This window comes from Selaginella moellendorffii, unplaced genomic scaffold (assembly GCF_000143415.4).
Source record: "Selaginella moellendorffii unplaced genomic scaffold, v1.0 SELMOscaffold_29, whole genome shotgun sequence".
Taxonomy (NCBI): Eukaryota; Viridiplantae; Streptophyta; class Lycopodiopsida; order Selaginellales; family Selaginellaceae; genus Selaginella; species Selaginella moellendorffii.
Window position 1 is genome coordinate 806,150 of NW_003314290.1, and position 11,556 is coordinate 817,705.

At 49.4% G+C, this 11,556-nt stretch overlaps 2 protein-coding genes across 3 annotated transcripts; both read right to left on the bottom strand.

Moving 5' to 3' along the window:
• Positions 1–6,559: 6,559 nt before the first annotated feature.
• On the bottom strand, positions 6,560–7,485 carry LOC112348379. The gene is made up of 8 exons (XM_024680755.1): positions 7,455–7,485; positions 7,355–7,389; positions 7,236–7,303; positions 7,100–7,137; positions 6,977–7,029; positions 6,864–6,912; positions 6,691–6,780; positions 6,560–6,632 (listed from the first exon to the last, which is right to left on the bottom strand). The coding sequence occupies exons 2-8, from the start codon at positions 7,365–7,367 to the stop codon at positions 6,626–6,628; spliced, it is 318 nt and encodes a 105-aa protein (XP_024536523.1). The 5' UTR covers positions 7,368–7,389; positions 7,455–7,485; the 3' UTR covers positions 6,560–6,625.
• A 3,005-nt stretch (positions 7,486–10,490) lies between these two features.
• Positions 10,491–11,532, bottom strand: LOC9645648 (lipoate-protein ligase A). Of its 2 annotated transcripts, none has more exons than XM_024681015.1 (4): positions 11,362–11,532; positions 11,067–11,305; positions 10,862–11,010; positions 10,491–10,772 (listed from the first exon to the last, which is right to left on the bottom strand). In XM_024681015.1, the coding sequence occupies exons 1-4, from the start codon at positions 11,520–11,522 to the stop codon at positions 10,614–10,616; spliced, it is 708 nt and encodes a 235-aa protein (XP_024536783.1). In that variant the 5' UTR covers positions 11,523–11,532; the 3' UTR covers positions 10,491–10,613. The 2 variants fall into 2 exon arrangements, with proteins under 2 accessions (XP_024536783.1, XP_002976077.2); XM_002976031.2 differs by having other exon boundaries at positions 10,491–10,802.
• Between the last annotated feature and the right edge of the window lie 24 nt (positions 11,533–11,556).

An 11,556-nucleotide genomic window follows, 5' to 3' on the forward strand; every position in this document is an offset into this window, starting at 1 on the left:
CCAGCGCAACAGCAACCTTCTGGGACGAGGTGCGGACAGCATATGAGAACGATGGTCTAGCACAAGAAGTGTTGTTGAGGAATCTGGAGGCACGGGAAGCTCACCAGAGAGGTGAGCTGCCAACGGAAGAGAAAACGGGCTATGCGGAACGCAATGGACTCATTTATTACAAGCAAACGAGGGTGTATGTTCCAGAAGGTGGACTAAGGAAGGTAGCCTTAGAAGAGTGTCATGACGGACCTCTTGCGGGACACGGCGGAGTGCCCAAGACGATGGGCTTACTCAAGAGGAAGTACCATTGGCCAGATATGGCTAAGGACGTCCAAGACTATGTAAAGACATGTCCAACATGTCAGCAGGTCAAAGCCGTGACTAAGGCTAGTGGGGGCTTGTTGCAAAGCATCCCAATTCCAGATCGTCCGTGGAAATGTCTCACGATGGACTTCATCACGGGACTACCCCCAAGCGAGGGGTTCGATGCGATATTCGTGGTGGTGGACCGATTTTCGAAGATGGCACATTTCATACCCACCACAACAGAGGTGGATGCGGAAGGTGTGGCGAAATTGTTCTTCGAACAAGTGGTTCGAGTGCGGGGAAGGCCAGAGGAGATTATCTCAGATCGAGATAAGATCTTCACTAGTAGGTTCTGGAGGACCCTCCTGGAACAGTATCGCACCAAGTTGAAATTCAGCACAGCCTATCACCCACAGACAGGTATGGGGTATTAAGTCAAGTTTGGTGGTCCTAACACTTCTTGACAGACGGACAAACGGAAAGGGTGAATAGGCAGCTGGAGGATTATTTGCGATGCTATGTCTCGGGAGACCAGACCGATTGGGTAAGTCATTTGGGACTTGCGGAAATGTGTTATAACAACTCACCACATTCGAGTATCGGGGTGAGTCCATGGGAAGTCATCAATGGGCGAGCTATTGAAGGTCCTGTGGAACTCGGCGTGGCCGAGTATCATGGAGAGTTACCCGCAGTGGAGGCATTCACGGCGGAAAGACTCAACATTTGGAATCTAGTGAGGGATTCCTTGGAACGGGCTCAACAAAGGCAAACCAAGTATGCAAACCTAAAGCGCCGGGATGTAGAGTTCCAAGCTGGGGAGAAGGTGTGGCTGAACACCAAGAACCTTAGGCTACCAAGTGGGATCAGCCGAAAGTTGACCCAAAGGTAAAAATGCATGTATTCCTGTAAATGAATTGATCTTGAGTTCCTTAAGCAAGTTCGCGGGGCCTTACGAGATTGAGGCACGAATCGGTAAAGTGGCTTACCGACTCCGACTTCCTCGAGAGATGGGGAAGATGCACCCAGTGTTCCATGTGAACTTACTCAAGCCGTACTTTGAGGATCCGCTTCGCAAAGACCAAGTAAGACCTTTACCTGAGGTTATCCAAGGGGAAGAGGAATACGAAGTCGAGGCCATCCTCAATGCGCGCAAGAGCAAGCGACAAGGACGCGAGGTGAGAGAGTTCCATGTGAAGTGGAAAGGATTTCCACACTGCGAAGCAACATGGGAACCGGAGGAGAACCTAGCGAACGCGCGAGATCTAGTGGAGGAATTTCTGCAAGGCAGAACTCTATGTACTTATGCAAAGTTCAATTAAAAATATCAATTTGCAAAGTTGAGCAAGTGGCATATGTTGGGACCCGAAGGCGCGCCAAAGGTGAGCTAATTAGCATGGGTTAGCTAGGTCGACCAGGCGTAGGGAGCTACGCCCGACTCCCTGCGGGGATGTCGAATCCGTAGACGTATTCTACGGAGGTTGGGTTTGAGTCCCAACCCCCTAGTAAAGCAAGGCTGGGTTCAAGTCCCGACCCCATACTAGGGCGTGGTGAGGGGTGGAGTATAGGGACACCTATATTCCGTTGTCATGAGCTCTTGGCCGGGGAGGCTAACTTAGGCACACCGCTAAGTGGGGGGATGCCCCCGGAGACATGGTCAACAAGTCGTAGGATAAAAAAGAGACGTTCGATGTGGGCATCGAACTTCTTCTATGGGTGGTGGAGTTGTAAGGAACCAACTCGCCGAGGTGTCGTAGGCTAAGGGAACCCCGAAAGCATGACCAAAATGACAAAGAGTTCATCGGATGGGACCAAGTCAAAGATCGAGTCCAAGACCGACTCTAGGACCGAGTTCGAGATAGAGTCCGGAATCGAGTCCAAGACCGACTCGGGGACCAAGTTCGAGTCCGAGTTCGAGACCGAGTTCGAGACGGAGTCCGAGATCCGAAATTGGGTCCGAGACCGAGTCCGAAGTCGAGTCCGAGGTCGGGCCTGAGATCGGGTCCGAGATCGAGTCCGCGATCGAGTCCGAGACCGAATCCGAAGTCGGATCCGAAATCGGATCCGAGATCGAGCCAGAGACTAAGTCCAAATACTAATACGGGTCAAGGGGTGAAAGCCCAAAGCGTGCGTCCCCCAGGGGGGGGGGGCTGCAGGGGGTTCCAAAAGTATAGTAGGGATAGTGAGGTCCAGGAACCAGTTTTGAAGGGACTCTCCAGTTGGGCTTCCAAACCGACTTGAGGTTGGGACTGGGACTAAGGGGCCTTGGGTGGGAGTGAGCATGGACTTGGCTGGTGCCGGAGGGGCCATCCAAGGAAGTGCTCAAGAGCAGCTCCCACTCCCGAAAGGGAAACCGATTGCGGTGCTCCCGGCTCATGTGGAGTGGTGCCCCACTTGAGTACCATGCGGCTCATTGGTCCTCGCCCTTCCTAGGGGCTTGGGCCTTCCTTCGGGATGGATGTGGGGGGCGAGGGGTACCCATACTGGGCCGTTAGGCCACGGTGTTTCGCCCCGGCGTCCCGAAGCAAGTGTTGCACTCAAGACTTGGGATTTAGAGGGTCCCATGATCAAGTCTTGTGGTACCAAGGGATGTTAGGAATCTGGAAGCTTGGTGTGCTTGGCTGCTTGTGCTTGCGGGGAGTGTAGCCGAACCTTAAGTCCAGTCTAACCCGGGGAGGGGGATTGGGAGTGATTTGGGAATCCGTGGAAGGATGGCTAACTCTCCGTTGCTCGTGCAGTGAGTAGCTGAAACCAAGTAGGAGCTGGTACCATAGGCGAGAACCTTGGCAAGGGAACTTAGCAAAAGCCAAGGCAGTGTTGGACGGATAGACGAGGTAAGCTGGCAAATTGGAAAGGAAAAATTTGTGGCTTACACTCGCCTCCTGTTCACGAAGGGAAACAATGATACTGAAACGAACAAGAGAGCGAACCCTAGGCCAACCTCCCAACCCTTAAGGCGTTACGGCCTTAAATCCCACAGGCCATGGAATATTCTCGGAATATTCCCGTGGTTCGTGTCATTCTCCCCTCCCTCATGACCCAGCCACATACGGTAGCCTTGAGAAGCTAAACGAGCCTCAAATGAAGGGAGTCCAAGGCAATACGGCCATGGAGAAATGATGTGCAAACGGCAACACCAACATCGCAACAAACGGTCACGAAAGAAAGAAAGCAATACGGCTTTCTCACATGACAATACGGTCATGGAAAACAAGAGAATGAGAATAGAACAAACGGCTCAAATCATATAGCAATACGGCTATAGAACTCAATTCTCCCCTTCCTCAGGAATGTCATCCAAGTCATAACCAAAACTCGGAAACACTCTCTTCACGTCATCCTCAATTTCCCATGTAACTTCGTCCATGGAATAACCATTCCACTGAACTAACAACTCCCTAGTTGTTTTCCGGCGTGTTTTCACCAATCTTTGAGCAAGAATATTGGCCGGACCAGCCTTCTCTGCATCAATCTCTGGAACTTGGATGATGGACTGATCCACGATATCACCAAAGTGCAAACACACTTTAAGCTTGCTCACATGGAACGTTGGATGAATCTTCGAACTAACTGGCAAATCCAAAGTGTATGCAAGATCCCCCACACGCTGTAAAATTGTCCAAGGCCCACAATACCGTGGGGACAACTTAGCACTACCACTTCCTTTTAGAGATCGTTGTGCATCCGACAGCTTAAGGAAAACCTTGTCACCAACTTTGTACTCTTGATGACGACGATGCTCATCAGCCAATCTTTTGTCTCGTTCTTGAGCTTGCCTCATGTTCAATTTTGCCAACTCAAGCTTGTCTTGCATATCCTCCAAGAAATCGCAAGCATGAGGAACCCGAACCAAAGCCAAATTCAAACTCACAGGAGATCTAGGCTCATAGCCATACATCGCCATAAAAGGAGACATGCCAATAGCCGATTGATGAGCGCTATTGTGAGCAAACTGAAGCAAAGGCAAGTATTTTTCCCATACTCCCTGTCGAGTCAAGTTTCCCACAAAAGACCGTAGCATATCTTCTAATAGCTGATTCATGCGCTTTGTCTGCCCATCAGATTGTGGATGCTCACCACTACTCATGCTCAATTTAGTCTCTAGTTTTTCAAAGACCGTTTGCCAAAACTTGGACGTGAACTTAGGATCCCGATCACTCACAATGTCACCCGGCAAACCATAGAGACTGAATAACCAGTCTACAAACAACTGAGCAAGTTCAGAAGCTTTTATCGTTGTCTTCACAGGGAAGAAGTGAGCCATCTTCGTCAAACGATCCACAACAACCCAAATAGCATCATTTCCTCGAAAGGTTTTGGGCAAACTAGTGATAAAGTCTATCGAGATGCTATCCCACTTATTCTCGGGTACACGTAAAAGATGATAGAGGCCAGCGAGCTTCTGATGATCAACTTTGACCGCCTGGCAGGTCAAACAACCACGTACTTACTTTTCAACATCTGACTTCATCCCAGGCCAAAAGAAATGCCTCTTCACCAACATATATGTTCTCAATACCCCCGGATGCCCAGCACTTGGCACATCATGACACTCAACCAAAATCTGTTTGATGAGTTTGTCAACACGAGGAACCACAACACGTCCCTTCTTTACCAGGATTCCATCTCGTATTTCGAATGACGCAAACTTGTCACCCTTTAAATCTGTAGAGGCGTCCCTCAACAAAACCTTCGCGCAAATATCAGTGATGAAGGAGTCAAAGTCAGCAAACTCCTTAAGCTCATCCAAGAGATCGCTGGATAGCTTCACGAACGAGATAGAATTTACCATCCTGGATAATGCATCAGCCACTTTATTATCACCTCCATGCTTGTACCGGATCTTAACAGACATTTCCTGCAGGAACTCTTGCCAACGAGCAAGGCGGCCTCGAAGATCCACATCTGGAGAGACTGATGATCTGAAACTACATGGAAGTCTGATCCATATAGATAGTGTCGCCATTCTTGAGTAAGTCAATTCTGCTGTGTGACATCAAACTTGTGGCTCATGAAGGCAAGAGAATGCCTAACTTGAAGCAATACGGCCCCAAAAGCACTATCACTCACATCATTGCCTATAATTTCCACCACAGTCACCTTATCATTCATTGAGCCCTTCAGAACAATCCTTGCTCTGATGTCCAGCTTTATGGCAACGAAAACAATTGCCCTCCGCCTTATCTCTCTCACGGTGGTCCAAACGAAATTTCTTAGCCTCACTGCCATCTTCATACTTTGAGCCACAAGGGAATAACAACCGTTTCTTCCCCGAATATGAAGCATTGGCGAGCTGGTCATCACGTTGACCACCCCGGAGACCATCCTTTTGACCAACGTTGACCGAGTTGACCGACGGTTTGGGCGAAAAGATTTGAGCCTTAGTGATAGCATCAGTCAATGTTGCTGGAAAATCCTTCTTGACCTTCTGCTGCACATCCACCGAGCTCAATCCTTTGATAAAACATTGCACCTTTAGCAGCTCATTATAGGTGCCCATGAGACTAAGGCAAAGATCATGGAACTTGCGGGCATACGCATCCAAAGACAAAGTCCCCTGCCGGATCTCTAACAACTGATTCACGAGATCAACCTCTTCAAACTTCTTGACAAACGAAGCGCGGAAAACCTTTGTCAAATCAGTCCAAGACGTCGGCGTCGGATTAGCTTTGATGTAGTTCTTCCACCACGAAGAAGCATGGCCCGTAAGCTTCGTCACAAAGAAATCTATCTTCACCTTATCCTCACAAGGATTGTGAGACCAACAACTTTCCCACAATTCCAACCAAGAATCAACCTCTTGACTATCACAAACATCCGGTGATGATTTCCATTCCACAATACCATAATCCTTGGCATGCTTGACGTACCAATGGTAATCACGGACATGAGATTGATTCAACCCTTGAGGGTTCATGCGAAGCAAGAAATCCTTGATGAGATTGACGGAATCCTTAACCTCCTTTATGTCGCTCTGAACTGCAGAAATCTGGCGTCCTTGCCGCAAAACGACATCATCAAGAGTCTCTTCCGCATCGTCATGGTTATCCTCACTAACGCCATACTCCTCATCAGGATCAATATCTTGCTCACCCGCCATCCCCAAAAGAACGTGCTGCTCCGATACCAATGAAACGAACAAGAGAGCGAACCCTAGGCCAACCTCCCAACCCTTAAGGCGTTACGGCCTTAAATCCCACAGGCCATAGAATATTCTCGGAATATTCCCGTGGTTCGTGTCAGATACCTTCTTTTAAACAGGGAATTATCCAAAGCTAGATTTCTTAGCTGATTGAATAAGCTAGAACAAAGCTCGAAGCAAGCAGCTGCGTCAGGCCCTGGAGGAGCAACCTCTTCAAAGATCAGGTCACTTCCAGTTCGTCGAAGAGAAATTACCTTGTTAGACCACGTCCGTGTTGTGTCGGACTTACAGAAAGTAGAGCGCGCTCCTCCTGGACGATGATCCTCCTGACCTCGAGCTCCTTCCTGGGACGCCCAAAAATATCCGATCCAGCTCCTCCTCAGATTTAGCAGAACCAAATACGTAATTGCTTCTCATGCTATATTACCGTGCAAAGCACCCCTTGCAGTCGGCTCCAAGTTCCTGCAGCCATGAATCTGAGGAAAGCAACCAGAAACACCAAGAGCAGGAATTCTTTGCAACGAACTGCAAAGTACGTACTTGGACATGAAATTCTCCCGTGACCATCGATCGTTGCTATGAGCCGCCGCTTCCTGCAAAAAGGAGAAGAGCTCTCTTTTACGTTACCAACCATGAAGAATTGGGGGGGGAAGTGGTACTTACAAAAACTGCCAGTCTGAATCAAGACAATGCTCTTCTCGCTGGTGGAATGATCGAATCGAGTTTGTTAGTAAGTGAAGGAGCCTCAAGAAAAGAAAACGAGTTTTGAGGAGGAAAAATGGGGAAACAAGTACTCAACTTCAGAGATTTGGTCCTCCGCAACCACCAGCGTTTTCACTGACTGTGGCAGCCGCTCGATCCTATTTCCTGGAAGAAAGAAAGGAAAACTCTCATTCAAGATTGTCATAAAGAGTTTACTGTCCAGTTCCATCGCGTAGTAGCTGAAAGGCGCTCTGGATCAAACACAAATCTCCAGCTGGAATTAGAGGGCAAACGAATGTCTGGATGAAGATCGTACCTGTTGGGGATCGACCCAAGAACACCATAAACCCTAGTGCCGCAAAGCCCGGAGCTTTAGGGTTTAAGGGAGACGATGCCGCGATCGTTTGAAGCGGTGTTTGCGCGCGCGCTCGAGGCAGTGGAGCGCAAGGCGGAGCACGACGACGATCTCGACTGGCAGGCATGGAACAACCGCGAGGAGTGCACCGTGGGTAAGCGCTGGAGCGTCGCCAAGCTCAATCGCTACCTCGAGATATGGAAGCTAGGGGTGTCGTGCGTCATGCGCCCCGGCGGCAAAGTTATCGCCGTGGAGCGTCAGCACGAATCCTTCGTCGCTGGGTACGTGAGGGATAGATTCATGTCCAGGAGGGATGGGATGGAGCCTCTGGGGAGCAGGACGTGGGGACTACTCTACGTTCCATTTGCCCATCTCCCCAGGGGGAGCATCAAGCTCCTCACCATGGAAGCCTTCCATGCCGCGCTCTACCAGCTCGAGCCCAACAATGGCAAGTACCTGACCAATCGCCCATGCCCGCGCTTCATCCTCGACATCGGCCAGTGCCAGACGCTGCCCGAGCTCCTCTCCTACAAGGACGCCTACTTCCATAGCCCCGGCTCCAAGGTCCAGATCTTCCTGGCGATCAAGTTGTACGTGAAGACGCAGCTGAGGCAGATGGTGGCGGTGTTGCTCGACCGATATGGCGATGCTAGAGCCATCTCGTTTGGAGAGGAAGCGCTCCATCCCGTGACTGTGGCGTGGCTGGAGGAGCAGGGGATTCCATTGGCCGGAGTGGGACACTGCGGGGTGGAATGCGATCGACCAGGCATTCCGAGCTACGAGATCAAGCTTGAAATCGCCAAGGTGCTCGAGGGTGGGGATGATGTCGACACCGTTCGGGAGAAGTGTGGCGACCATGTTACGCTGGATCTCTACTGGGTCAAGACTGAGTTTCACAATAGCGCTCGTTTGCAACCCCAGCATATCCTAAGTAATTAGCAGCTAGCATATCTCTGCGCTGGAGAATTCCTCGCGATTTCACCTTCTTGAATCCATAGGGCGTGCTGTGTTTGTGGCTTGCATCCTCTCCAATTAGCTGCTTTTCTCGCCCTCCTCGCCTAGGAATTCCTCTTGCTTGGATTCCAGCGCCCATTCTCAGAAAGGTTTCTGATCTCAGTGGTTAAGTCCAGGAAAATGAAGGAAGACTTCTTTACTTTTGTAAAGTCCAAAGAACTATAAGAGATAAGAGATCTTAAAACCAACAAGCGAAACAAAAACTCAGAGTATTTGGAAAGAATTCAAGAGATTTTTGAAGCTCAATGGAATAATCAAAGAGCTCACAAGATTCGATCTAGTAAAAGAAATCACACAAACCAGGCTTGTGTACATTGATCTCCCGGCAGTGAATCTCTGCTATACTCTACCTGGATATTCTTGCTTGGTCTGGATGTGACAGTTGATTGATCTCTTGAGAATGATCTGGATGTGATAGTTGATTGATCTCTTGAGAATGATCGGGATGTTCTTCTTCTGGATGTGATAGGCCTAGTTGATGACAATGGACTTCTGCTATACTCTAAACATCGGGAACGCAATGAAAACCCGGAGTGGACCAGTGACTTTGGTCCTGGAGTGATCGGTGTTCCCGTCACACATCCAGGCGCTGATACTGGGCTCCAAGCTAGAGAATACTTTGAATTACGGGGCAGTGAGATCTGCAACTTGGAATAACAGCGGCTTTGCTTCTCCCAATCAACCTGAGGGCACCGATGGGTATAATGTGGGATTCGTTAGATACACTTGGAGGTTCCTGCTTCCCAAAGGGATCAGGCAGTTCGTGAGCTTCTTTACGAGTGTCGACGATGAAGAAGACGATGACGATCAGAATGAAGGGTCTGAGAGAGCTGAACTAGATAGATGGCACAACTTGGAAGTGTCGTTTGAGGTCATATGCAACACAGACGAAGAGTTATTGCATGGCAACTTGAGCTAACAAGTAACCTTAAACCCTGGGCTTTGCGGCACTAGGGTTTATGGTGTTCTTCCCAACAGGTACGATCTTCATCCAGGCATTCGTTTGCCCTCTAATTCCAGCTGGAGATTGTTTGATCCAGAGACACGATGGAACTGGACAGTAAACTCTTTATGACAATCTTGAATGAGTCTTTCTTCCAGGAAATTGCTGCCACAGTCAGTGAAAACGCTGGTGGTTGCGGAGGACCAAATCTCTGAAGTTCATTTTTCCTCCTCAAATTGGAAAAGTTTTCTTTTCTTGAGGCTCCTTCACTTACTAACAAACTCGATTCGATCATTCCACCAGCGAGACAGCAACCAAGAGCATTGTCTTGATTCAGACTGGCAGTTTTTGTAAGTACCACTTCCCTCCCAATTCTTCATGGTTGGTAACGTAAAAGAGAGCTCTTCTCCTTTTTGCAGGAAGCGGCGGCTCATAGCAACGATCGATGGTCACGGGAGAATTTCATGTCCAAGTACGTACTTTGCAGGTCGTTGCAAAGAATTCCTGCTCTTGGTGTTTCTGATTGCTTTCCTCAGATTCAGCAAGCTCAGGGAGTGGCTGCAGGAACTTGGAGCCGACTGCAAGGGGTGCTTTGCACGGTATTATAGCATGAGAAGCGATTGCGTACTTTGTTGTGCTAAATCTGAGGAGGAGTTGGATCGGATATTTTGGGGCGTCCCAGGAAGGAGCTCGAGGTCAGGAGGATCATTCTGTAACTTGTTCTGGCGGATGGAGCTGCTCGAGGTCAGGAGCATGGCAGTTGTGCCAATTATGCTAGCCAACTCGATGATGAGCAAGTCACTTTTCTGTCGGAAAACTCTAGACTGGACGTGTGCTTACTCAGAGATCATACAGGAGGATGGTACGTTTGCAACAAGAGAAGCAAGCTGCTAATGCCTTTTGCATTCGCATTGCAACGCATATTGCTCTTTTTTTACCTTCGGATTGGTGGTGTAAAGCAAGAACACACATTCTCTAAAGCTAAAAGACCACTTAAAGCGTGGCTTTTGAAGGGTAGAAAAGGCATAATAAGATTCGACTGTTGAATTAAATTGAATAGTATTCCATCAACAAATTAAAACAAGCAATGGTGTTAACAAAAACGTCCATCCGGGACTAAAACACGTCAGTGTCTCGGACTCCCTATCAGCATCTACCCGTCACTATATCGGACTTCTAAGGAGTTCGACGAACCGTGTCCGGTGCTTATACTCCTCTTCATCTACGTCTTCGAGCCTCGTTCTTTCCAGACAAAAATGGCGACCGAGAGCGTCTTCCAGTAGCTCCGCAAGTTCTTCGCGATACGAGAGATAGTCTTTGAGCTTGCAGATGAAATCGCCGTGGGATCGGCCCTGTGCGAGATTTACATACAGCTCAAGCTCATAGAACGAAGTAACGAAAACTCGCTCACCAGTCGATACGCTGGAGCGCGGCGCGGAATAGTCAAGTAAGCCATTCGTGCCGGGCTATAGTCCCAGAGGAAGGAAGTGTGGTGGAGCCAGCGATCTTTGGAGATGGACTCGGCATTTCCAGCGATCTTCGTCTGCCCGAACGCATAGTCTGTCCAGCACTCACGAAGAACAGTCGCCAAAGAAACTCTTTTATCTCTCCGGTACCTTGCTCGTGAACTGTGAAGTCTGGATTGTCCAAAAAAACGTTCTTGTACAGCTCTCCGGTCCATTTCAGTATAGTCCTGGGGAAGAGTTCCAGCGATGGAATCGCCTTTCGCGAGCAAATGAGCGTGACAAAGAGCGTATCTTCGTCCACAATCACAGTCCCGCCGCCGGAGAAGCGTCGCACGACAGGGATTCCATCCCGGGACACGGCGTCCACATCCAGAAGCTCTTCCGGGCTCCTGGGGCACGGATCCATCAACAAAAACGCGCGCATTTGGGGAGAATCTCTTCTTACCCGCTCACTCCCATGACGATCGTGGGAGGCGATGTCCCATTGTTGAAGACGCACCAATTCTCATCGGACTTGTGCATCAATCGCTCCTCGAGCTGGAGCTGCCGGAAGATGGGGAATCCCTGGAGCCGTAGCACTCGCATTGCGGGCCTCATCGCCGCCATCCAAGAGCCCTAAAAAGTCGCTCTTTCTAGTCCA

What these genes read in the sequence shown, in the direction of transcription:
- LOC112348379 (XM_024680755.1), bottom strand. An exon ending in CGGGAGAATTTCATGTCCAA is followed by an intron (nt 6,913 to 6,976) that starts GTACGTACTTTG and finishes TGCTTTCCTCAG; the next exon opens with ATTCATGGCTGCAGGAACTT. An exon ending in TGCAAGGGGTGCTTTGCACG is followed by an intron (nt 6,781 to 6,863) that starts GTAATATAGCAT and finishes TGGGCGTCCCAG; the next exon opens with GAAGGAGCTCGAGGTCAGGA.
- LOC9645648 (XM_002976031.2), bottom strand. Translation starts at nt 11,522, where the DNA reads ATGGCGGCGATGAGGCCCGCAATGCGAGTGCTACGGCTCCAGGGATTC. An exon ending in CTTCACAGTTCACGAGCAAG is followed by an intron (nt 11,011 to 11,066) that starts GTACCGGAGAGA and finishes AGTGCTGGACAG; the next exon opens with ACTATGCGTTCGGGCAGACG. An exon ending in GCGCTCCAGCGTATCGACTG is followed by an intron (nt 10,803 to 10,861) that starts GTGAGCGAGTTT and finishes AATCTCGCACAG; the next exon opens with GGCCGATCCCACGGCGATTT.